The 25,346-nt window shown below is 38.7% G+C and overlaps 5 protein-coding genes across 8 annotated transcripts in view; 3 read left to right on the forward strand and 2 right to left on the reverse strand.

Annotated features, from left to right (window-relative positions):
- Positions 1 to 1,769, forward strand: part of LOC140779097 (arginine--tRNA ligase, cytoplasmic-like) — a 31,235-nt gene extending 29,466 nt beyond the window's left edge. For all 4 annotated transcript variants that reach the window (XR_012107283.1, XM_073124060.1, XM_073124062.1 and 1 more), the window contains one exon: positions 756 to 1,769. Coding sequence is in view for 3 of the 4 variants with exons in the window: in XM_073124060.1 (XP_072980161.1) it covers positions 756 to 771 (16 nt within the window). In the remaining variant the exon portion in view is untranslated. The remainder of the gene's footprint in view (positions 1 to 755) is intronic.
- Positions 1,770 to 2,365: 596 nt separating this feature from the next.
- Positions 2,366 to 5,024, forward strand: LOC140779098 (omega-3 fatty acid desaturase, chloroplastic-like). The gene is made up of 8 exons (XM_073124065.1): positions 2,366 to 3,007; positions 3,091 to 3,180; positions 3,277 to 3,343; positions 3,449 to 3,541; positions 3,632 to 3,817; positions 3,915 to 3,995; positions 4,333 to 4,470; positions 4,572 to 5,024. The coding sequence occupies exons 1-8, from the start codon at positions 2,505 to 2,507 to the stop codon at positions 4,761 to 4,763; spliced, it is 1,350 nt and encodes a 449-aa protein (XP_072980166.1). The 5' UTR covers positions 2,366 to 2,504; the 3' UTR covers positions 4,764 to 5,024.
- Positions 5,025 to 6,294: 1,270 nt separating this feature from the next.
- LOC140779202 (uncharacterized) lies at positions 6,295 to 7,168 on the forward strand. The gene is made up of 2 exons (XM_073124192.1): positions 6,295 to 6,760; positions 6,833 to 7,168. The coding sequence occupies exons 1-2, from the start codon at positions 6,295 to 6,297 to the stop codon at positions 7,156 to 7,158; spliced, it is 792 nt and encodes a 263-aa protein (XP_072980293.1). The 3' UTR covers positions 7,159 to 7,168.
- A 1,614-nt stretch (positions 7,169 to 8,782) lies between these two features.
- Positions 8,783 to 11,047, reverse strand: LOC140777494 (zinc finger CCCH domain-containing protein 33-like). The gene has a single exon (XM_073121644.1). It carries the CDS (start codon positions 10,934 to 10,936, stop codon positions 9,179 to 9,181), a length of 1,758 nt encoding a protein of 585 aa, XP_072977745.1. The 5' UTR covers positions 10,937 to 11,047; the 3' UTR covers positions 8,783 to 9,178.
- Positions 11,048 to 20,280: 9,233 nt separating this feature from the next.
- Positions 20,281 to 23,597, reverse strand: LOC140778390 (jasmonate-induced oxygenase 1-like). Its single transcript, XM_073123075.1, has 3 exons — positions 23,036 to 23,597; positions 22,612 to 22,942; positions 20,281 to 20,735 (listed from the first exon to the last, which is right to left on the reverse strand). Exons 1-3 carry the CDS (start codon positions 23,515 to 23,517, stop codon positions 20,511 to 20,513), a joined length of 1,038 nt encoding a protein of 345 aa, XP_072979176.1. The 5' UTR covers positions 23,518 to 23,597; the 3' UTR covers positions 20,281 to 20,510.
- Between the last annotated feature and the right edge of the window lie 1,749 nt (positions 23,598 to 25,346).

Raw genomic sequence — 25,346 nt, forward strand, 5'->3', positions numbered from 1 at the left:
CACTCCAAGCTCAAGAGGAGCCTTTTTAAATTGGCTATTTTGGAACTAGGTATCCATCATACCATATTTATTTTTCATAATAGTAACCACCTAAAACAGAGGATCATTGTTTAAAAAATTAAAAATGTTTTGACCAAAGAAAGTATATTTAGCCAATTGTAAATCCCTAATTGCCAAACCACTCTCAGGTTTAGGTTTTGTGACTTTAGCCCCGGTTCACAAGATGAAGACTCTTATGATCTTCGCTTTTTTTCTCACGGGAAACCTCTAGCTAATTTTGTGAGATAGGATCCAAGATTCAATTGTCTGTAAGCCAATAATTAGGAATAGAGATAAAGGTAGAGCTACTCAGGATCCGTTGGCTCGATAAGGACAAGGTATCTCTGTCCACCCAACAAGTTTATAGGCAACATAATTAACAAATTCCTTCTGATTAGTAATTAGAATTCGGTTTGAAGAAATCTTAACTCTCTCCTAAATTGGTAAAAGGGAATTGTAATACAGAATTCATGGATGCTGCGGAGGTGGAAAGAACCTCTACGGTTAAAAGGGGACAACTTGTATAGCTAAGTTCCTTCCCTCTTCCTTGTCATAGGTTTTTTATAATGCTAATCACAGTCATTTAGAATTGTAGAGGCTGCGGTAGGAAAGAGATTCACGATCAGTACATGGATTAGATTATATAAACTGGGGTTTTTTTTTGTTCTACTTAAAACTTATGCTTCCGTGTCTAAGGCCTCTGATTGTGTGTGTAGGCTTGGATATGGCTAGGATCACCGCTACATTCCTTCTATTGGTGCTTATCGGGGATCATTATTACTTGGAGGGAAATAGTCGGGGAAGTAACTATGATCTCCAAGTCTCGCCAAGCAATGGCTATGGTCGGTTGTGTATGCTAACAACCATGTGAGGAGCAATAGAACCTTTGGACTGAGCTAGGTAAGCTTTCAAATTTTAATTTATCATAAGTTGTCTCTAGTGATTTCAATACTTTATTGTTTGTGGATAACAAAATTTATACCGGTGATGTGATGTTGGATGTTAAAGATAGAGGTTTATTTCCATAATAGCAAGCCCCACTATTTTTAACCATGCTTCTCCTCTAATCACCCTTGACAAGTTGTTTAACAAGGTTATAGAATACAGTGAGCATAGTGATGCTAATGATAATAGCTGGAATGGTAATTTATATGACAACCCTTTCCATAGATTTAGCTATTCCATTAGTAGAGCAAGAAGACCCTTGGCTAAGAGGAATAGAAGTTGTATGGGTAACATTGATAAGCACCTCAATAGGGTCAAAACCAGATTAAAGATCTTGAATTACTAGATGCTAGTGGCGGGTCTAATTGAGATGATAGGAGGAGGCCGAGAGGTTTGTATAATCTTTAGATTGTTCTTAATCATTCATCAGATTAATATCATGTGATGTCAAAGTTCTAGAGTTAAATTAGTTAAGAATGGGGATCTTAATGCTAGGTTTTTCCACACTTTTGATATCGTTGTGTATGATGACAATAACATTTGGTTGGAGGATAAAGGATCTGATTAAGGATACCTTCGCTACCTTTTACCGGACTCTTTGTGCTGCTAAAGTGATCCGAGTCACCCACTTGATTGGCCGGCTATACTAGTCAGTAAGTCAGTATAGGCCCCAAGCTCTCTCATCTGAGCACTAATTGGTCTTGTTTGTTTTAAGTTTAGGGATCCCCCGAAGTGGTTCAGAGACTCCTAAACTGATTCAGTAACTAAACATATTTTTATTTTTTTCATATTTAATTAAATTTATTTTTTTAAATAAAATTAAGAAATGAGACTAACTAATTAAATTTAGGGCTTAGCATCAAACCAAACAAAGCTAAAGTGACAGCCATTAATGCTATAAGTGTTGAGTGAAGCCTTGTTGGGTTCGGATCAAACCTAATCTGAAGTTGGTCCACTACCACTCCCATTTCTCTCTTAGTATCCACCCACATGATCCACGTGAATCTCCAATTCAACACCCAAACCATATAAAACTTCTAATTTTACCGATTGCCGTCGTCATCACCGTCCACCGACCTGGCCGACGTCGTTGTCCCCCTCCTCATCACGCCATTAAGGCCAAAACGGTAACTCCTATTTATACAAGGATCAAGAACGTCGGCCCGGACGGGAACCGACCTCGAAATTCTACCGTTTGCGGGTCCCACACGTACAGAGTCCGCCGGCAGTCAAAGTTTCATACTGCGACGGCGTCCAACTCCGCACGTGGCGTCTCACACGACCGTGTTATTGCCTTCGTTTTGCTCTCCTACCTTCCCACCATTGAGGAGGCCATCGAGTGATCGAGTTTATAAATCCCACCTATTCTCGCTGCAACTTAGTACAAAAATTTAGAGAGATTTAAGAGAGAGAGAGAGAGAGAGAGCTGAACCTGGATAAACCTCTGAATCTTTGAAGGAGTAGAAGAGGAGAGGGTAAAGTAGCCGCTTTTTAGGAATAAAGGAGCCGCCTTTGCTGCAATGGCGAGTCGGGTTCTATCCGGAAGGTGTGGTCTGAACCCCCTCCCGGCCAAATCTCGAGTACCCACTTCGCCTTTCATACAATCCATTAGCCTTAAGGCTCCAGGGAAGGGGATTCTCCAATGCCCACCCATCGAATCCGTCGAATCCGGAGCAATTCAGAGGAATTGGGCTCTTCGGGTGAGCGCACCGTTGAAGGTGGTGTCGTCTGAAGAAGACATGAGCAGTTGGGTCAAGGGCAACGACAATAATACAGAGAAAAAGGAGGATTTTGATCCTGGGATGCCGCCGCCATTTGGGCTTGCAGAGATCCGAGCTGCGATTCCGAAGCACTGCTGGGTGAAGAATCCATGGAAGTCTATGAGTTTTGTTGTAAGAGATGTGGCTGTGGTCGTTGGGTTGGCGGCGGCTGCCGCCTATATCAATAGTTGGATTGTGTGGCCGCTCTATTGGATTGCGCAGGGGACCATGTTCTGGGCTCTATTTGTTCTTGGCCACGATTGGTATGCCTAGATGTGGTAGATTCAATCTTTCCATTGTTAGATTTAGTTCGTAGTAGATTGAATTCGATAATTCCATTTTGCAGTGGGCATGGTAGCTTTTCAAATAATCCAAAGTTGAATAGTGTTCTCGGGCATTTGCTCCACTCCTCTATTCTTGTTCCTTACCATGGATGGTATGATCTCTATTCCCTAATCTGTGTGTTATAAAGGCAAAGATGGTCTCTTTGTAGGTCTAATATATAATAGAGTTTTCTTCTTCTTCTCTTCAGGAGGATAAGTCACAGGACTCATCACCAGAACCATGGGCATGTGGAGAACGACGAGTCGTGGCACCCGGTTTGTAAATTGCTTATACTTGCCATGGATAAAATATTTATGCTATCTCTGAACGGCGTAAGTGATGATTTTTCTTTTTCCCCTTCATCTTGGTTCTAATGGCAGCTGCCTGAGAAGCTATATAGGAGCTTAGATACAGTGACCCAAAAGCTACGGTTTACCTTGCCTTTCCCAATGCTTGCTTACCCCTTATACCTGGTAAGCTTCCTCATCTATACGACGAGTTATTGGAATTATGATGGTAGGAAATCTAATTTAGCTTACCTTTTATTCCATGTTGCTCAACAGTGGGTGAGGACTCCAGGGAAGGAAGGTTCGCACTTCCACCCGAGCAGTGATCTGTTCCTTCCAAATGAGAAGAAGGATGTAATAACATCGACGGCATGCTGGACTGCCATGGTGGCGGTGCTCGCTGGGTTAACTTGGATGATGGGCCCTCTTCAGATGCTTAAGCTTTATGCAGTTCCATACTGGGTTTGTTCATGCTACTAATTTTCTCACTAATAGCGCAATTCAGAGTGATGCAGGTTATGAGTTATAACTAAAGAATTGATTGTTGATTGGAATGCAGATCTTTGTTATGTGGTTGGATTTTGTGACATACTTGCATCATCATGGGCATGAAGACAAACTTCCATGGTATCGTGGAAAGGTATTAGCTTATCATTTTCATAATTTAAAATGTGAATTCATGTGTCTCTAGACTATTATCACATACTTGCATGAAACAATACCTGTTGTATTTTTATGTGATGGGAAGTAACTGTTTTTGCTACTCAAGAGGCTGTATTCATCAAGAAATAATCCAGTTGGTAACATAAAGGAATTGTTTTGCTATTGTTGGTGTTACAAAATAGAACATTAAGCATGTATATTTATATAGCTTGACTCGCAGATTAATTAGTAGTCTTCAGTTATTGATTGTTATTAGTATTTGCACTTGCTTGAGAATGGATTTTTGATGATACTACTCTTTGGTTTCCTTCTAGGAATGGAGTTATCTGCGAGGAGGGTTGACGACACTTGACCGGGACTATGGTTGGATCAACAACATCCACCATGACATTGGGACTCATGTGATACATCACCTCTTCCCACAGATACCGCACTACCATCTAGTCGAAGCAGTGAGTGGATTTAATTGAGATTTCTCCCTCATTGTTTCCAAATAGCAGTTGATGTTAATTATGCTGACAAGAATTTTGTGTACTTTGCATCAATGTATCAGACTGAAGCAGCAAAGCCAGTGCTCGGAAAGTACTACAGGGAACCAGAGAAGTCTGCACCATTCCCATTTCACCTATTCGGAGTACTAGCAAGGAGCTTGAAGCATGATCACTATGTAAGTGACACTGGAGACGTCGTCTACTACCAGACTGACCGTGAATTGAATAGTGATTCACAGAGTAAATCAAATTGATTCAATAACATGATTGGACTTCTGATACACAATTGATCCAACCTGCAATTCGACAAAGCTGGATATTTATTTTTCTGGCTTTCACTCCCTACTTCTCATTAAATCCTCCTCATTTTTTGCATGAATCTGTTGTACTATGGTACATGAGATTGTAATTCGTTATGCTTGCAAAAGAGATCATCTACAGCATAGCAGACTTGTAATTCTTTTTCATTGGAATAAGAAACTAATAAAGAATACAGAACAGTTTGTCTAGTGAAATTATGTGGTGTGTCAACTAGAGTAGATTTTTAAGGTCATTTGAGCTGGTACATTCATTTCCTCTGTAGTAAAATAGAGAGAAATTGCTTGCTTATGATCCAATCATACCTCTTTCCTCTTGCTGAATTAAAGACTGTATAATGACTGTAGGATAAACAGGAGCCATCACTTATCCATCTCTCTTGTGGCTTGAAATACTTTGGATGCATGTGGAGTTGCATCAAAGGTGTCATTGTTTGATGGAGAAACTGCACGCAATTTTCTTCCATACAGAAAAGTGCATTAAAATTGCTTGCGTGTTTACTTAAGATTGCGAATGCTAAATCTTCAAACTTACCACCTAATCGTCAACGAGATTTTGAGACCTTAACATTTCTTCCCTTGAATGCATGGTCAATTTATGGGTTTTCTTGGCAATGCCCTTGTCATTTTGAAATTTTCAGACTGCTGTTATCTCACACACTTATAATCATTCTAAAACATCTTCTTTTACTATGAAAACTTCTACTGTTTCTTGGTCAAAAGAAATAATCAACTATTGAAGTAAAGGTGTATAATTGGTAAAATTGTGGTGTGAACTTGATCCTTGACTATAAATACATGCTACTTAGAAGCCATGGATTGATGAAATTGAACAAAAGTTGAACAAAAGCAAGAGTGTGAGCAACCAGACTATGCAAAAGTTGAGACTTCAAGAAAGCATGAGTTGGTAGAGATGCAAAATATACTACAAAAGATCCAAAATATTTTCCTAATAAAAAGTTCCTGCATGGGAAATACTTTTAACTTTCCCATCACCTCAACCACCAAGAATAAAACTTTTTTAAAACAAAGAGTAAAAACTTTTACAACGGCTCATATGTAACTACTAATTTTCTTGAGAGTTATAGTTTAAAAACCCTACCAAATAAATCACTATTCTAGTATTAGAATAAACTTTGAGAGTATCCATAGTTCCATCATACCACCAACCCTTTAGTTGCAATCTAATATGTGAAATTGGAAGACCACCAACCAAATGGACCACTTTGGAACCCCACAAACCTACACCTTTTTCAGACCACCAAACAGTCTTTGGCCATTGTTCAAATAAAGAACCCGCCACAACACTCTCCTTTTCTCCTCTCTTTTTATCACACTTAACAACATCTTCTACTGTTGCTTCTGCTAGTGTCTCCCTTCTTCCTTCTTTCCTTCCTTTCCTTCTTTCCCTCCTCTCCCAATTCAAATTTCTTCTACTTCTCACACTTCACTCAAGAAGGCTATCACCATGAAACTCTCTTCCTCCTCCTCATCCTTGTACTGCGGCGGCCCGAAGGAGACCGCATTCGGATGCCTCTCGGGCCTTCTGCATCGCTTTCTCTCCGGTGGTAGTCTCTGCAACCAGAATTACAACAATAGAGGTAAAGTTAATCACAATGACGAGCAAACGCCGACGCAGAGTTGTAGTATCGTGGCGCGGCTTATGGGTCTAGAATCAATGCCAGTTGCGAGAAGCGGTCGTTCGCCGACATACTTGATCAGGCAGGAGAATGAGGAGTTCTTGATTCTAAGCTTCAGTCCTGATGACAATTGTGAGAGCTTTGCATTGGAAGGGATTGAAGGAGGGAAGAAGACCAACAAAAGAAAGCAAGATATGGAAAACAGATCTCAGAATTCTTGGAGTCCTACTTCTGTGTTCGATCACCCGAATGTCGATTTCGACTTGTTCGTCGAACCAGAATCTCCTGTCTCAGGTACTACTGCTATATATAATCAAATTCTAGTTCCTAAGTGCAGCAATATGGTGAGAGTGTTGAATTCTGTAGATGGTGGAGAGCAGCAGAGCTCAAGAAGAAAATTATCATCACATTTGGAGAATAATTACTGCTCACCTTCAAGCAAATTGGAAGAATCACCTTGTGGAAGTGAAGGAATGCAGCCAGTTGATGGTAAAAGGAAAGTGGCCAGCATCTGTGAGCACGTCTGTAGAGTGGCAGAGGAGGATTTGAAGAGGTCAAGATGGGTTACATTAGAGAGGTGGACATCAAAAGAAGAGGCTGAGAAGATTGCAGTTGTAATAGGGATGGAGATTTTTGATTTACTACTCTGTGAGGAAGCATCTGAGCTTTCAAATTATATTGCTAAATTATAAAATTGTACAGTTATTTAACAATTAATCAAGCACTTAACTCACAGTAATAATTAATCTCGTTTACATTAGAGACATGGTCAATTTTAGAATACGAATTCATATTTATTATTTTTAAAATTAAAATTTTATTTTAAAAAATAACTATTTTTATATTCACATGTATTCTAAAATAAGGGTATAATATTTATCTAATGAAAAAAAAAAGTATTTTATTTTTATAAAATTATCATGAATACTCTTTGATTTGGTATAAAATAGGTTGATGGGATAAATATCAATGATATATTAGTAATTTGGTTAGTAGATGATATAACATGTAATTTTAATAAATAATATTTATATTTTAGAACAAAGTTATTATAATACTTATCTGTTATTTTAAAATAAAATAAAAAAGTTATTTCTGAAATGAACGGAGGGCTTCGGTTTTGAAGCATATGGTGATAAATTATTTGGTTCTAATAGAACGAGTGATTGATAAATGCCTAGCAAATTAGCAGTAATTAAAATTTTGGGTGGAGGAAAAAAAATTTAAGAGAGACAAGCCCAAACGACAGAATCTAAGGAACAAGACGAGCTCAGATGTAACTCTCATATCTTTACTACAGATCCAAAGTAGCAAGTAATGTTGGATGGGGGCTTCCATGCCTCAAAGGTTACTATCATTTTTGCAACGAGATTCAATATCCAGCACAAACGTTTGAAGAATTCTCCAAGCAATTTAATGCAAGCCTGGAAGAAAGCTTCACAGATGGAAAGATTCAAATCCTGCTGATAACATTGGAATTCTCACTGCTAGATTTCTTTGTCATGACGAAAGATGTTTGAATATAGATAGATCCATGACATAGATTATTTAGATGACTCACATTTAAATTGTTTCTATATATTAAACATTCCTACATCACAATCAATCTATTTATATAATTAGTCTTAACTTTCTCCAGATGATATTTAATTGATTATAAGTTATGCAAACCAAGTATAGAAGTAAATAAATATATATATATATATATATAAAATGGTCTATTAGTGCATAAAATATTGTGGCCAGCATTTGAAAAATTAAAAGTAAAAGGAGTGTAGAACTAGACAAAGACTGTATGTAGAAATGTCCAAAGATTTGATCCAGTGGCAGATTTCTTTGGACTAATTAGTCCACCAGGAATGGGTTAGGAACATTGTGTCACACTTTAAGATTGATCTTTGTTTAACATCTATAACTATTTTAGGTTAACTTTGGGTGGTTAAGTGCCTAAGTGATACAAAATAAATTAATTAAAATTAATAACAACTTCTAAGATAAAAGGAAAATGATGATAGACCAGGGTATGAAATAGAATTAAAACATTTATCCAGCTAGTGCTATACTGCTATTGGTATGGGATAGTAATCACTTCCAATATATTAAGAGAATAAGGTTTTGATATATTTGGGGATTTTAAAAATAGCAAAATTAAATATCCACTTAGCAACATTAGAGATAATGTATTTTAATATCTGATAATATTTGACCGACAAGCGACAAGTTATCCTTATTTGACCTCTGATAAGGGGGGGGTTTATGCACGAACAAACCCATCATCATCATCTCACCGAAAGAAGAGGGAATAACAAACAAGAATAGTACAGAGCAAAGTAACTAATAGCATCAAAGAGAGCATTCCATACATCTATAATATCCAAATCCATGACATAGAGAAGAAGTGATACATCTTATGATCTAATTTCTTCTCCTCTTCTTCTCAGACTCTCAAATTATTCTCGCCATAGTCTTCTTCTACTCCCTCTTGCATATATATATATATATATATATATATATATAATATAATATATGAATAAAAGAACAAGTGGATTGCCTCTGGATAGCTTTTCAGGATCCCTTTGGGTATACATATATTATTCCTAAAAATTTAGAGGCAGCCCTTACTAAAACTTATAAATTTGATTAAAGGAAAAAAAATATAATGAAGAAAAGAACTTGGTCAGTTCATCAATGAGTAGTTGAATTGCAGCTCTTTCAGGCTACCATCTGCTCCTGCTCCATGTAGAGTTGCTGCTCCGCCCATGGAGAGAATAGCTCTGTCCCTCGGGAGAGTCGGCCCTCGGTGGCCGCCGGCCCGTCCTTAACTAAAGAATGAACCCAAGTAAAGTCTGGCTCCTCCGGCCCGGGAGCCGCCGTGGCAGGAGTCGGGGCTAAACCGCCAAAGGCGGCGCCTTGGTTGGTGCGGAAGCCGAAAGACGCCGACTTGCGCAGCTTGTTGAGCTCCTCTCCTTGGATTCCCCAATCCAACTTGCCGTTGGGCGAGGCCCAATCGGAGAGGACGGACGGCGCGGCCGCTGCGTTGGTCATCGCGGAGAGCGTTGAATGCCGGCCGGCAGCAGCTGCCCCGCGGTCGCAGAAGCTCTGGCTCCGCTTCGCAAAAGCGGAAGCCCTCGAGTTCATGATGGCCTTGGCCATCGAGTGGTCGAGCCCGAACGAAGAATTCGCGCTCACGGGAGGCGAAGCCGGCAAATTCCCTCCGTAGCCGGAAAGCAACTGAGACTGCTGCTTCATCAGAAGCACTGATGGATCAAGAGCCAAGTTATTCATCGCCCAATTCGACCGAGGAGAGGCGGCAGTTGATATCTCATCGATAAGCTTTTGTTGGTATCCCTCCAATCCAAGCAAATCCAAATCGAACTCCAAATCCCTTGCACTCATCGACGCCTTAAGTCGGCACTGCCTCATGGGCGACAAGGGAGAGCTTGGTATCTGCTGCTGTTGCTGCTGCTGCTGCATCATTAGCATCGCCGCCGCCATATCCAACGACGACCTCGGTGATGGGGACGAAACCACCAGCCCCGTTGCGGGATTCACCGTTCTGAGCTCCTCCTTCTTGTGGGCAAAGAAACAAACACGTCGGTTGCATCCAGTCTCGTCCTTGCACAACCTCGTCCTATACTGAGCCGGGTGAAGCCAACTCTCGAACACCCCGTGTGCATACTCGCAGGAATCGCCGTTGCGGCAAGAACCCTTGCGGAACTCCGGGCAGGGGACGCAGCTGTAAAGGTACTTCTTTGGGTCGCGTCTCCTCGCGTTCTCGCCGGGGTGGACGAAGGGGCACTCCGTCCAGTCGTGGGAGTACGCCCTCGAGCAAGGCTTCACTTTGAAGGTGTACATGCGAAATTCGTCGGTGGAGTAGATCCCGTTCTTGATGTCAGGTAGGGTGAGGTCAATTGGGTACTCCTTCTTCTCCTCCTTCTTAGGGGAGGAGGAAGGAGATGGGGCTTTGAGGAGGAGCCGGAGGGAGGAGGTGTTCGAGAAGGAGTGATGGGGGATGAGATCACCGGGGCGGTTTCCGACAGCGTCCACGGCGTCGACGTCGGCAGAGGCGGCGAGGAGGAGGTGGGCCACGGCGAGGGAGGTGTTGGCGCCGCCGAACGCGGCAAGGTGGAGGGGTGTGGCGCCGTCGGATGGGGAGCGGCGGGTGGCTTCGCAGGGGTTGGAGGAGAGGATGTAGGAAACGACGGTGGCGCTGCCGTAGAGGGCGGCGACCATGAGAGGGGTTCGAATCTCGAGGGACATCCGACGGCCGGCGGAGCGGCCGTACCAGAGGGCGGCGCCCGTGACTGGGTGGTTCTCGTTCTCAACGGCGCGGCGGAAGGCGCCGAGGTCGTCAGAGGAGGCGAGTTCGAGGAGGAAGGCGGTGAGGTCGAGCTCTTCCTTTGGTTTGGACTCGGCCATGGGTGGAGGAGAGGACGGTCGGGAAGAGGGTTTTCTAGGACCGCCGCACATGGAGGTCTCTCTTAGAGAGAGGATGGATGGAATAAGCACTGGAATAAGGAGAGGAAGGAAGGGGATTAGTCTAGGAATAAGGTAGTGGATAGAAAGCCGCCGAGGTATTTGGTCTTTGGTCTCCTTTTGTAGGTGGAGGATGATGGGAAATGGATACAGAAATTTCTATATAACACCCTGCCTTTAAAATAATTTGGTTTCAGTTCTTCCTCACTATTTACATATTACACCCGTCTTTTCCATAAAATTGAGTCGAAAAGGCAACTTGGCAGTACTAGCCATCAGATTTTTAGTATAGTATAATATTCAAGCTGCAAAATTGGTTAATATAGGGTGTGATATGCAAAGTTCTTATAGAGAGAGAGAGAGAGAGTGAGAGAAAGAGATAAGGGAAGGAGGAGGGAAGGTCGGCTCGGTCTTCTCCTCTCTCTTTCTTCTCTCTATTTCTCTTGGTCAAAAAGGCAACGCTCATGAAGCTGCCTTCTTTCCTTCCCCAACTTTCCTAAATGAAATGACAGCCAAATTCACGCCAAATGAAATGGACATTAAAGAAATACTCCGCGTCAAGATAACGCCGTTTCCTCTCCGTCTACTGACGTGGTCCTTTTTGGACTCGTTCGTGCGGTGGGACCGACAGGATAAGTGTCCTAGTGGCAGCGTGAATAAAGTCGTTGAAAAGAAGGTGTGAAACCGGTAATGCTTTCTTTCTTTCCGAAAGGCCGATGGACTACATCACAGGCGCAGGAATTGGTTGCCTTCACGGTACGTGGCCGGCGTCTACTGGCAAATCATTTCTTTACCTGCAGTTACGGCTGCAGGAGATTCGACTCCTCTTTTCCTGCTTATCGGGAACTGACACGTCACCGAATGGGACGAAGATATTACTGTCTCCACTATCCGGAGCGGGACAGGTGCCGGTAACTTTGACTGCGTTGACCGGGAGATAGTCGAGATGTCACGCGGTGTGCGCTGCAGCCGGACCGGTGACGTGGCAGTTTGTTCGGCGTCAGCATCGCACTCCCGCAGGGAGGAGACGTAAAGAATAAGCGTTAAACGGGAATCCGTTTCCCCCACTTGAATCAACCAAACATTCCGATTATACTGAAAGGTGAGCATACCGCTTCCCTGGTACGAAGGATTCTTGCGGGGGCAGGAGGTGAAGATAATAGAGTGAATCAGGTCCGTCCATTCCCAACGGCCGGCCAGGATGGATGGCCGACCAAGTCAATATGGGAAGAGAAGGAGACGATTTCTCTAAACACCCAAGATGCAGGAAACTCCTGCAACCCGGGTGCTTGGCAGCTGGTGACTGGCTGCAAAGCTCACAAACAGTAGGTGGAATGGGCAAACACTTGGATTATTGGGCAAAGAAAATCGAGAGGGGGAGAGAGGAGTTGTCACATCGTCCCATTGAATTTGATGTCAATATCAGTTTTGATATAGAATTTGAAGGCATACGACAGCGCCAGGCCACCTAACGCAATAAAGATCCCAGGAAATGTCCCCCTGAATGCCAGAATCAATGCGCACTCATAGACAGTATGGGAATTAGGGTAAAAAAGGGAACCGATTCAATTGCTCATAGGGAGGAGTCCTAAATGCCGAGCAAGATGATGGACAGGATGATGCTTAGGTTTGGTGGTAGGATTCAAATTTTATCCACATCATCCACTATCAATTGTCGTAAATTACACAGATCATCATCATCATCTATTTGGTATTATTCTAAGATTATGACAAAGAGAAATCCCTTCTACCTGTGAGGTTTTAACATTTTGTTCCCACTTACCACCGCTTGTAATCAGGATCTTACTTTTTAAAATATACTATTAGATGGAATCATTGTTATTTTTTCAATAGATTGAACTGTTCATAGACTCCAGATTAATATGGTTAGGGATTGTGAGCCACAGTGTTTGTTATGATGGCTGGGAGGATGGAAATAGAGGTAGCAAAAATGACTACCTTGTTTTTGATAATATATATATATAGAGAGAGTAAGTTTAAAATATTTATTTATTTATTTTGGTAAATAAGAAGGTAATATTATTATGATTATATTCTAAGAGGATATAACTCTCCCACAAAATAGGGTAATTAAGTTTAAAACTATAATGGGCTAGCTAATCAACGAGTAAATTGGATATTTTCAATAGAATTTTGAATATGCCAAGGGGTCGGAGACCGATAGTTGAGGGCATCTGTCAAGATAGTGCTATCGGTTTTCACTTGGAAATTAGAGAAGCATTTCTCTTTACATTTTCTCAGAGCAAACAAGAACACTTTGGTTTTCACCTGGAGTACACATCACTGGCAACGATTTTGGACTCACTAGTAAGAATAGGTGAATCGGTGTTGTTCTTGAAAATGAATTCGACCCGACCCCCTTGAGCATTGAGGTAGAATGCAACGTCAACTAGAAGTTTCTGAAGCTCGCTATCTAGTGCTTGCATTAGAGCTCCGAGGTGACTCTGCTGGACTACAAGAAGAGGAGCCGATGTAATTTTATTTTTTTCTAAACCGATAACAAAAGCATAAATACTATCACTTTTAGATTCCAAAAGAGAAACTAACCTAACAATTGCAACCTAGTAAAATGCTCACAAGGATTTTATTTTATTTTATTAATTTTTGGACTGAAAATGCTCACAAGGATTAGTTATACAAAAGTAAATAAAAAAAGATTCATGAGTGTAAAATGATTTTGAAATAAAAAATATGTGCAAGTATGTAACCTTTAATAATTTCATATTTCTATACTTTGGAGTTTTGCTTCAAATTTCTTTAATAATCCAAATTTGGACACTATTATTCTTATCTATCTTCATCATCACACCATTGCTATGTTCTAATCCAAATTTGAACACTTTTATTCTTGTCTATCTTCACCATCACGCCATGCTATATAATTGTTAAACTATAGGTGTTAGGGATAAGATGCCACAATAGAAAATTATGAACTTGAACCAAATTAGTTTAAAAACTAGAAGCAAATAAAACATTCTTACCCATCAAAACAAAGGTCACAATTTTTAATTTTTATAGTGGCGAATTTGGAGATATGATAATCTGGGACCCAGTTAAATAGAAGTCAACCAATAGTTAAAGAATGACATTAAGAACAAAATAAATTTAAGATTGTCTTCCCAGCCTGGATTCCTATACTTAAATCCTCTTATCTAGTTTCTAGATAACTTTGTCCCCAAGTGTTGGTCCCAAAGACCAATTACATAATTCTAGCCATGGAAATCTCCTAGTGGGTGATTTTTTATTCTATTTTAGGAAAGGCATGTCCAATAGTTTCATCAATTCAAGTATTGATACAATGATTGTAAAATGCACCGCGGACTTTTTAACACAAATTCTACACTTGACTATAAGAAATAAAACTTCACAAGAAAAGTAGAATATTGCAAACCTAATAATACAATGACAAAGAGAAATACAACAAAGAAAATATGGCCCCATAAATTTGTAAGTGCAAAGATCTTAAGTCAGCATGTAACTTTGTCATGATTCGACGGTTAAAAACACAGTCATACAAACCCCCCAATGACGAGAGAAGTAAGATCGATGTCGATAAAAGACTCCCCCCACTTATAATAAATCTAGAACAAAAAATAAAGACCCAAACGGCACATAAAACAATTTTCTATAGAAGAAGAAGCGATGATATGGAGGACCACATACATCATAGCACTAGCTAGAGATCCGGCGACATGTCGGCCCAAAGTGGGAATAGCAATACAATCCTCGTCCAAATCCACCACTCAGACACATTGCCCCAACTTTTCTTCCGCCATCGCCCAATGTTGTAGCAGCCGCTAGTTGCCGTAGTTCAAGAAGGGGAAGGCAATGATAAGAGAAAAGACAACATCAACGATAGTGGTGATAACAATGACAACAACCGTGGCATTTAGGAAGAGAAGATGAGATGAAGGGAAATCATCCTCTCCAAGCATGGAAAGAAGGAATGAGGATGAGAAAAGAGAGCAGAAGGAGGAAGGAAGAAAAAAAAAAGGATAGAAAATAAGAGATAGAGAAGACAAAACACCTCTCCCCTCCTAGCCAAATTGGCTAGGGTAATAGGGAGGGATAGGTAGGAGCGTGGGGAAAATCTCTCATGCGAGAGAAAAGAAAAGGAAAGAAAGAAATCCTAGTATAACTATTAGGAGTGGCTGCGAAAATGTTCTAAAGATCGAATTTTTGTTCAAGCCAATCCTTGTAGGTTACTTTAAGCGATGGTCGGATGCGCGCTAATGCATCAATAGCATATATTAGGCGGCTATCGAATATACACGACTAATATGTTAGCATGCATCTGGTAATCGTTTAGGCTAACCCCATACTAAGTCAGCCCAAACTGAATCTCAGCACTGTGATAAGTGGGTGACTTGTAAAAACTAGAGTTACCAAAAAAGAAAAAAAAATAGAGAAAAAAAGAAGATAAGAAGCATAATTGTTAGTAAATCTTTGTCATAATACTTTAATTGCAGCTGAAACAGTAACATAATTAATGATAAGTCAATGACTAACTCTTTCGTTAGTTTTCTATTTACTTTCTTTGTTAACAAGATATCACATACTGCTATATGATCAATTTAAGCGGACAATTTTATTCTTATAACTCGTTAGGTTCCGAATGCAAGAATACTTATGCAATATAATATGAGTCTCTCTAACCAACTTAACACTATCTCATTAGCATAATTACTCTAATTATATAGGAAAGAAAGAGATAGAAGTTAAGAATAAAATTATTATACGGTATTTTTTTTTCATCGGGTGACAAGAGATATAACACAGATAAAGTGTACGTGGAAATGAGCAATAGGTCGCCTACCTAACCATAATTAATCACAAATTATTCAACATTCTTTAATAATTGAGAATATATATATATATATATATATATATATATGTTAGCACTTAATTATTTGAGGGCCCACTAAATCATGATAGTATTATTAATAATAATATTATTATTATTATAGAGGTAGCTTTATCTTGTCCTTTCGCTTTGGATTTTAATAAGTAATGGCAGCTAATTTGATGCGTGTTGCTTGTTTGGCAGCTAAATAAATAGTAAGAACTTTTCATGGTCAGGGAGCGTGAGACACATAGTATAATTAACGCATATATAGAACCAAAAGTATAAATGTGATGCAATAAAGGTTTGACCAATTGGGTGTTGATTAAATCTCAATCCAAATGCTAGCAAACATAGTCTGACTTGGCTCGTTCCAGATGACTAGGACTGCCACGTAGTTTGGATAAGGTCGTCTGGATACGGCGTGGATTCCCCGTGGGTAGGGTTGGAGGAACTTTTTGCAATCCTCAAGGTGGTAATCAAGTTTTGGATAATTATTTCGAACTTGAGCCTAAACAAGTCGGTTTTGTTTTTAAGCTCCGTTTGAAATTAAATTTTAAGTCTATGTTATCGCAATTAGCTTGACTCATTTCAAATATGAAAGTGGCTCAACCCAGTTTGGGTCTAGCTCTATGGATCATGTGAGTTTGAATCACAAATTTTCATTTTTTTTTCTTTTGAAATGGGGTATATGTCCATTTGGGGTTATTTTGCATATTATCGGGGTTGTCTAATGTGTACGATTGATGCATAGCATTGACATACAGTAGACAAAGCAACTAGTAATCAACTATAGTAAAATTTGGTAAGTATTTTCCGCATGACTAAGGTAGTCATGAGTTTAACTCTAATTCCAAATTATATTGTGGAGAAATTATTTAGTGGTTCGGTGCCTTGGCTCAACGGTGCAATTAGCTTAGAAAAATAGCTCGACGATATAGCAGCTCGGAGCAGTTTTTCGTAGTGTTTGGCTTGGAGCAATTGTTCGGCAACGCATATGACTTGAAGCCTAGACTAGGTAGCTAAAAGCTCGATGGGGCCTAAGTGTCTCTATGCCTAGATAGGATTGGCCCTTTGTCCAACCCATATCTAGCCTTCGGCTCATGAATAATAAAAAATAAAAATAAAAAGACATACAATAGATAAAGCAACTCAGTCCATTCGAGTTTCACAATTTTTTTACTCCTCATATCTCCCTTTATCTTCTTCGCTTCTATTTTCGCATGATTACTTGTATTCATTGTTATTTACTTGATACATTGTGTTATTTAGTACTCAGCAAAGGTTGGAGCTTATATCGCGGGTTCCTCGCACATCTTAATTTTTTAATTACATTAGCGAAAAAGAAAGAAAGAAAAAAAATACCCACCATATAATTAGAAACTTAATACAAATCACTTAAACATAAGATACTCTTAGCAAATTTCATATCATTATATTGACCTAAACCTACCCCACCAATCAGAATTAGTAAATAATAAGTTTGCAGTACCAGGATAAGTTATTAATCGATCGAATTGGCGTAAGTTGAACGTCATGGAAAGTTTAGGTTAGACTCCTAAGGAAAATAAAAAAGTATAAAAGTTTGGCAAATTCTTAGGACTAGTTCTCCTTCAATATTAATTCTAAGATCACATCAACCAAGGGCATCTTTACGTAAGAAATTGATCTTAGAAACTCATATTATAAGTAACAATCAATATTAAAAGTAGATAAAGTCCATTAAGTAGGTCGATGAGGTATATTTATATACATCAATTAGAAAAAAAAACCCAGCATATATACATAGATATTATATTCAACTTCTTTTGAATCTGTTGACCTGCTTCATAATATTAATGCACAAAGTTGGTAGATTAATGATATTACTTACATCATCACTCGATCTTAGAGGTTCCAAATTAGCATCCAACTACCAGGAAAATGCTCTTATATATATATATATATATAATTTCTATTTTGCTCCCATAAAATATCATTTTAATCTCTCTATATTATGCTCATCCTAACCTCCTCATTAGCATCTAAAGTCAACCTACTCTTATTTACCTACCATGTCCAACAGCTTCACTTTGATATATATATATTTTTCAATCCTAATATCACTGGTTTTGTCCTTCTGGGCTTTTGCTAAAAATCTTTGAATTAAGAGTAATGCTTGAGATTAGGATTGAATCAAATATAATACCATTGATTTTATTTTTCCGAAGCTCGTAGGCAAATCTTTTTTATTTCAAGCAAAACTAGAAGGGAAAATATCAAAATCCAAGATAAACATCCAATATTAATAATTGGATAACCAGTAAAGCATATGTATTAGTAATACAAGATACATGAAATAACAGTGTAGATCACCTACTAAATATGTATTTCGGATATAAGGATTCACAACCTAAGCTCGATTTTAGGACATCAATGACTATCATCACTCATAAACAGAAGTTTTAAAACATCTAAAGCACTCAAATAGAGTTCTTTTAGAAAGGGTTGAGATCTACTTAGGGTTGCTCATGGGCCGGGCCAAGCCGAATTAGAACAATTTCTTTTTGGGCCGGAATTCCAAGCAAGCTACAAGTTGGGCCTACTCTAGGTTCACGAACCTCTACCTTTATCGTGTTCTAAGTCGGATTTAGATCGAATCGAGTTAGATGTACGACTAAGCGGGCTTTTTAAGCATCCTTAGTTTTATCTTATGAATCAATGATACTTTCTACGAAGACTAGAAGTCCTTAGATTCATATAGCACAATAGCATGCCAATTCAGATACTATCATATTAGTCGGATTCAGATCGGACCGAGTTAGATGTACGACCAAGTGGGGTTTTCAAGCATCCTTAGTTTTATCTTATGAATTATACTTTCGACGAAGACTAGAAGTCCTTAGATTCATATGGCATAATAGCATGCCGAGAATCACTTCTCCACATACTATCATCTTAATCAAATGTTAGCTCAGTAAACTGCTACAGAATCGGCATGGGCTAATCTTTGCAGGTCAATCTGGGTGCGTGTTTGAATGCATGTAAACGCGTTGATCATGCTCCTTTTGACTGTTTTAATTGCACTCAGAAAGAAACTACAAAGACCGGCCCACCTTTGACTAATCCATAAGAGATTGGTCAACATTGAATCACTGTACCTGCTCCTGTCCCTATCCCTCTGTCGTCTTCTTGCAACAAAAATGGTAATGCATGATGATTCATGCCTTACTCGAGATGCACCATGACTAATTCATGCATCCACTTCCTCAAGTATTGGGAAGCTAATTATGAAATGGTCCTCTCAGCCTCTCTTTCTTTTCCCACTACTTGTTGACCAACAAAGCCTAGCCCATATATAATAAACTCCTAAAACATCAAGCCAGACACGCCATTGTTTCGATAGGTTTTCAATTACCTTTAGATACAAAATGTAGACTGACAAATTAATTCCACTTTGTTATAGTATTAAACAAATATAGATTGGAACTTATATTACGGCTTTCTTCTTCTTCTTTTTTTGTTTAAAGAGAGGAAAAGTAGTATTATCTTACAAAGAATTCTTAAAACATTATATGTATTTGAAGCAACTGCATCTATGAATTCTCTGTAATATTAAAAGTATTTTTCATTGTATAAAAATGACACAATACAGTAAGAAACTGCATTTATCTACGAACACTCCTTTTTCCTTCTCCTCGTTAAAAGACTTAAAAGTGGTTACCGAGTAGATGTGTGAATCTAAGAAGGGAAGAGCCCAGAAAAGTTTCAGGAATTAATGTAGGTGTGAACTCCATGAGGTCCAAAAGGAAAACTTTATCCCAGTTGTTTGTAAGCAGCACTTGGTCGGCCAAAGTCTGCATGATAAACTCGTGATGATGATGATGATGATGATATATCTATAATCTATATATATATAGATGCATGATGCATAGCTAAGAACTCTCAAACTCCACTCCCCTCCATGAGTTTTAAAATCTGTATATGGTTATGTAAATATAAAGTCCTCGTTGATAAGTTGAAACCAACGAAGATGGGACCAGAAAACAAGTCCCACTAGGCCTGCCATTTGTTTTCTTCGTTAACAAGTTTTTGTTTGTTAGAAGGAGAACAGATCATTGGGTTTTAAATTTTAAATGTAGGATAAAACAAAGAAGAAGATATCAAGCAATTGGGGTGTCGTTAAGCTGGATTACGTTATGTACTACTCGTTTACTTTTTATACTGTAAATATAGTAAATCAAGTTTATTTGTTCCATACTAAGTAGCAAGAATTATATGAATAGTTTCTATTCGGGTAAAATTCATCTGAATTGAAATATATGAACTATGGAATTGAAATAGAAATTCTCAGTGAATTAAGATATATAGATGACATTCGATGTATGAGAACCTTATTATATTAGAAGCGAATCAGCCGGCTAATTAAGGGAGTAGCGAAACTTTAACGGAACAATAAGATTAATTCAAAATCATTTGAGCTCCGACATGCATAACAAACATTATATACGGATTATTTTATTAGGTAACGAACCAACAAAGTATATCATGTCTCATGATAATTGTATACAGTCAACATCGACCGCTATCAGTATAATATAAGATAGCAATTTCAAGTAAAAATCAAAATCCCCTTAATTAATATGGGATTTTTATACTTGTAGTATGTGAAGAATTAATTAGCTAGGGAAGTATGTATATATAAAAGGATAAGGTATAGGCACTTCAAAGAAACTTGCCACGTGGGCCAAGACTTCTTATGAACAATTTATAGTCCTTATATGCCATCTTCTTGTAGAGTGGAGGCCTGTTTGGAGCCACAAACTCTTGAGCTGGTTCAATTAATTTTTCATCTTTTGGGTTGTAGAAGAAGGCTAGAGACAGCCGTTCCTTAGCTGAATTCACGATCACACGATGCTCCACACTCTTATAGGTTGCATTGGTCAGCACCTGAAAGCATTCAGCCAAAAATAAATAAATAAATAATGATACTTTTGAGAGAAACAAAAGAAAAAATCACCACATTGAGTTGTTTATAAGTACTTGTTTGTTTACTGTATAAATATATAGCATGTTATCAACGTTCAATTAAGGTGTCTACTATTTCCTTTTGATTTGATATTTAGACTATAATTGCGTCGTTGTTTCTCTACTTAGGCATTTAGCAATGTTGGAATATATAGCATTGAAGCTATTATAACTTATTTTTCACGTGCTTATTATATTTATTTATGTACAGAAGCAAACCTAGTCCAATTAAACTAGTACTTATAGTGTACCCATATGATATAATTAAGTGGCCAAGGGCCTCAAGTAACTTTATATGATGTTTGGTGGGGCTCCAATTTACTTTGGACAAGGTGCTTCACCATCATATATGCATATATTTATATATATATATTTATGTATATGCTTTGACTATTAGAGAGACTTTATTTGATCATATATCTCCTACCCTTTTATATCTATAGATAGATAGATAGATACCATTAAGTGTCTGATGCTAGTAATTAAAACTTTGAACAATATTTTATGAAGAGAAATGTAGGAAGAAGAGCATTTAAGTTCAACTACTTCACAAAATTAATTCCTTACAACCTTCTAGCTCCTTAGGGGCGTGTAGTTAATGAACATCTACGAAAAGTCCCACCATAGTCATTACCATCTTAATCCCTATTCAAACCGACCACATAGAAGGATGTGAATCCGATCGCCTATGTAGATAAGGGACAAGAATCTTATATATTTAGGTCTCAAGTTATCTATGAAAAAAGTTCTTTTGATGTCTCTCTCACCATGAATAAGTATAGGTGCATGCACCAAGATACAACTTTTGACCGTCATTGTTTAGCAATTATTTCAAACACCAATGAATAGGGAAGGTAGAAATTAATCAAGAGGACAGATAGGAAGGGAGAATGGTGACAATTAATTCAAAGGAAAGACATAAAAAAGGACAGACATGAAACAATATCTGGGGAGTGGAAACTTGGTTTTAGTGTTCGTACTAGATATATAGTAGCAGGATTTATAAATGGCCAATTATCGCACGAAGTAAATTACGTCAGGACGATGGTCTACTGATACATAGTGTTTTAAAAGTCTTTGGAGAGACAAAGAGATTTAGTCCTATCTCTTTTTCTAATCTCATGTTTGTCGTTCACTTACTGCAATATTAGTATTATAAATGTACCATTAAGTATTAATTCTATATATCCTTTTATCTTCTTATAAATCACCTCTAATCTCCCCTCCGTTTTCTCTCTCCGTATAACTATTTTAACTGTGAAACAATGCATGGTTGCACCAAAGTATCCTTCTTCTCCTTCATATCCTCATTCAATTTGTACGCATTAATTAACTCTCGTTCTAATTAGTCTACAATATATTCTTAGACCTACGCTAAATACTACGTATACCAAACCTTATGCAACTAAAGGATCCTAGAAACTAATTAATATTGCATTAGTTTAAATGATATCCTAAAAACTAGCTCATGTGAACGCCTACTCCTGTTACGGTGGGCAAATCTGGTACGCATAATACTTAGCTGCATGCTTTTCCCATGCTCTATTATCTGGTGGATTGTACATGCATTCACACCAACGTGAGGCTTTAGTGAGATTTGACTTACTTTAAGCACACATCGTTATTAGTACGTCGTTGACGTGATCCAGATTGATGGATGAAATGAACGCGACAGAGTTTGAGAAAAAAAAAAGGAAAAAAGAGTTTCAATAATATTGCATGCAAACTTACAACGGTAACTCGGATGAAAGAAGAGAAGCTTGGGTAGAGTTAAAAAAGGAGAGAAGAATTTAATTACCTGAATTTGATCACCAATGTTCACAATGAAGGCATTTGGAATTGGGTGGATAGTGAACCATTCATCGCCTTTCCGCACTTGGAGGCCTTCGACGCGATCGTCGGGGAGGAGCACCGTCAACGCCCCCGGGTCGGAGTGCGGCGAGAGGCCGAGGGTTAGGTCCGGCTGGGGACATCTAGGGTAAAAGTTAGCTCTCATGCAAGCACCTACTCCTTCTCCTCCCAAAGCCTTATGAAGAAAGTCCTCTTCTACTTCTAAGGATATTGATATCTCCTTGAGGAGAAGATGGCATAGTTTAATCACTTGTGCGCCGTATTCTTCGATTGTATCTCTGTTCAATCATGCAATCCAGTCCAAATCAAATAGTCTAAATCATGTATCAATCTTTTTCATCCCTTACTTAACAGCTTAAGCTTTTACGTACCTCAACAAAGCAGGCGCAGCTGGCCATTTACTATGGTCCTTGAGCATCTCCGGCAGGAAGTTGAGGAAATAATAGTCGCCCCAGTCGAGAATAGCCCCCTTCTGCACCCCGAGACGGCTACCGTAACCCTCGAACGACACCGGAGAGTTGGCGTACGCCTTCTTCTCTTCCATAGGGAGATAGAAGAACTCCCTCCAGAGCTCCCTAACCCTAGCCATGAGCTCATGGCTCACGCCATGGTTCACCACTTGGAAGAACCCCCACTCCTTGCACGCGCTCGCTATCGCCCGCCTCCCCGCCTCCCCTCCCTGCAGGCTCCCGAGGTCGATGACCGGGACGCATGGGCCCCCATCCGGTTCACCGTCGCGGTCCAAAACCGGCCGTTCCGGCGGCGGCTTAATGTATTGCGCCGGAACCACTTGGCCACCCTCCAAGGACTGGACGGGAACGATCGGCTCCGGCCAGTCTTGTAGACAATCCATTATCTATTGGAGATAGCTTGTTATATATATAGATAATATAAACCTCGGAGAGAGAATGAAGCATATATATATATATATTATATTATATTATATATGCAAGCACTGCAGTAGTACTGGTGGCATGCCACTCTCTGTTAGTTTTATAGGTTAATCGATGGTAATTAAGCCACCACCAGGTGAGCTAACCACAAGGATCAAGTTGTGGACCAACTCGAGATCAGCCTAATGTGTTAGAGAGGGTGAACATACCATGTGATTACGTACGAAATTTAGATGCCATGTTCCACAGATGGATCCATGACTAGGCCATGCCATGGAAGGTACGTAGTCGAAGCAGTGGGTTTTAAACGTGTTAAATATGAACTTTGATGCTTCCACTCGGTCAGGGGCTAAGGGATCATCTGCAGGATCTGACGCAGGAATCACATGGAGTCAGAGGTAAGTGTCAACCTCCGATTGGCTTCAAATAGTGAAAAAGAATATTTTAAAAAAAGAAAAGAAAAAAAGAAGAAGTCAAAGATATAAATTCTTAAGGCATTTATTATTTGGCTGGATAATTAGATTTTGTTCCACCACATATTAGGGATAACGAAAGGATCGATCATTCCTGTCGGCAGATGATTTTAAATAATTTATATTATGTGAATGGAGTATATATACATTGGAACAGAATAATTCGATTTTCTTTTGAGAATTTATGTTAAAAAAAACACATTTGAATTCTTTTTTTTTTAATTATTATTACTATTTTCTCCTCAAATTTTACCCTAGTTAAGTAGTGAAGATCAAATCCTGCAATGTATTTAATACAATTGAACATTTTATTTTTAGAAATTGTATTCTTCTATCAGTTTTTGTCGTGATAATAAATATTTTCTCTATCTCGCATATTTATATAACATATAAAATAATTGTGAATTTTCTTATGAGATAAACTGGCTATAAAATTCATAAACTATCAATGTTTAATAACTAGGAATTACATAATAAAATTGCAAAATAAAAAAAATACAAGTTAAATAAAAAAAATGCAAGTATTCAATAATTATAAATTACGTAATAAAATTATAAAAATTATAAAAATATAAGTGTTCTTACGAACCGGCCTAATCCGATCCGCAATGGTTCTGGAGTTGATGAAGCACGTAACTTCCAAGGGAATCTGCGAACAATCTAACCAACGGATCCTTCTGAATTTTGGATATGTTGTTGCCCTTGAAGAGAGATTTCCAACAAATCCAAAATCACCGAATTTGGACAATTAGATCTCAAGATATTGACCGAATAGTGATCGAAGGTCAATTAGATCCTAGCTTGATAGCCCTCTAATGGCGGGATGAATGCTAGGTTTAGTTCTTGGTATGAAGGGGGAGAAATTGTTGTGGAAGAGGATGGTTAGAGGCTGACCAAAGACTTGGGCTGTAGAAGAAGGGAGGTGGGAGAGGGTGTCAATGGCTATAGTCAAGTAGAGAAGGAGATAAGGCTAAAGCCAATTCCAATATCATCATCATCATACTCTAATTAAGCTTTCTTCCATATATATATAGAGAGGCTCACCCTAGGGACTCATCGACTAAGTTAAACAATTCCAAACAAATCAATAAAACTAGTCTTCCTTATATTCTCGGATTAACCCTTTGTTTCGTCGCAAATAGATTTTGAATCTGGAGAAGTCATAAATATCAAAATTGTAGATCTAGAGGTTGGCGATCTTATCCAACTAGTTTTATATTATTTGGATATGTGTAGAATATTCTACGAATATTTTTCTGAAAATGCATAAAGCTGAATTTAGCTAATTAAATAAATTACTGACGGCTAAGACTCTA

The sequence above is a fragment of the Typha angustifolia genome, chromosome 15 (genome assembly GCF_048772165.1).
Source record: "Typha angustifolia cultivar Huaian chromosome 15, ASM4877216v1, whole genome shotgun sequence".
Classification (NCBI taxonomy): Eukaryota; Viridiplantae; Streptophyta; class Magnoliopsida; order Poales; family Typhaceae; genus Typha; species Typha angustifolia.

Excerpts from the sequence above, each read along its gene's own strand:
- LOC140779098 (XM_073124065.1), top strand. The coding sequence starts at position 2,505 with ATGGCGAGTCGGGTTCTATCCGGAAGGTGTGGTCTGAACCCCCTCCCG. Across the intron at positions 3,542-3,631 it reads TTGCTTACCCCTTATACCTG|TGGGTGAGGACTCCAGGGAA; the intron begins GTAAGCTTCCTC and ends GTTGCTCAACAG. Across the intron at positions 3,996-4,332 it reads TTCCATGGTATCGTGGAAAG|GAATGGAGTTATCTGCGAGG; the intron begins GTATTAGCTTAT and ends GTTTCCTTCTAG.
- LOC140779202 (XM_073124192.1), top strand. The coding sequence starts at position 6,295 with ATGAAACTCTCTTCCTCCTCCTCATCCTTGTACTGCGGCGGCCCGAAG. Across the intron at positions 6,761-6,832 it reads ACCAGAATCTCCTGTCTCAG|ATGGTGGAGAGCAGCAGAGC; the intron begins GTACTACTGCTA and ends TGAATTCTGTAG.
- LOC140777494 (XM_073121644.1), bottom strand. The coding sequence starts at position 10,936 with ATGTGCGGCGGTCCTAGAAAACCCTCTTCCCGACCGTCCTCTCCTCCA.
- LOC140778390 (XM_073123075.1), bottom strand. The coding sequence starts at position 23,517 with ATGGATTGTCTACAAGACTGGCCGGAGCCGATCGTTCCCGTCCAGTCC. Across the intron at positions 22,943-23,035 it reads GCTGCGCCTGCTTTGTTGAG|AGATACAATCGAAGAATACG; the intron begins GTACGTAAAAGC and ends ATGATTGAACAG. Across the intron at positions 20,736-22,611 it reads ACATTGGTGATCAAATTCAG|GTGCTGACCAATGCAACCTA; the intron begins GTAATTAAATTC and ends GAATGCTTTCAG.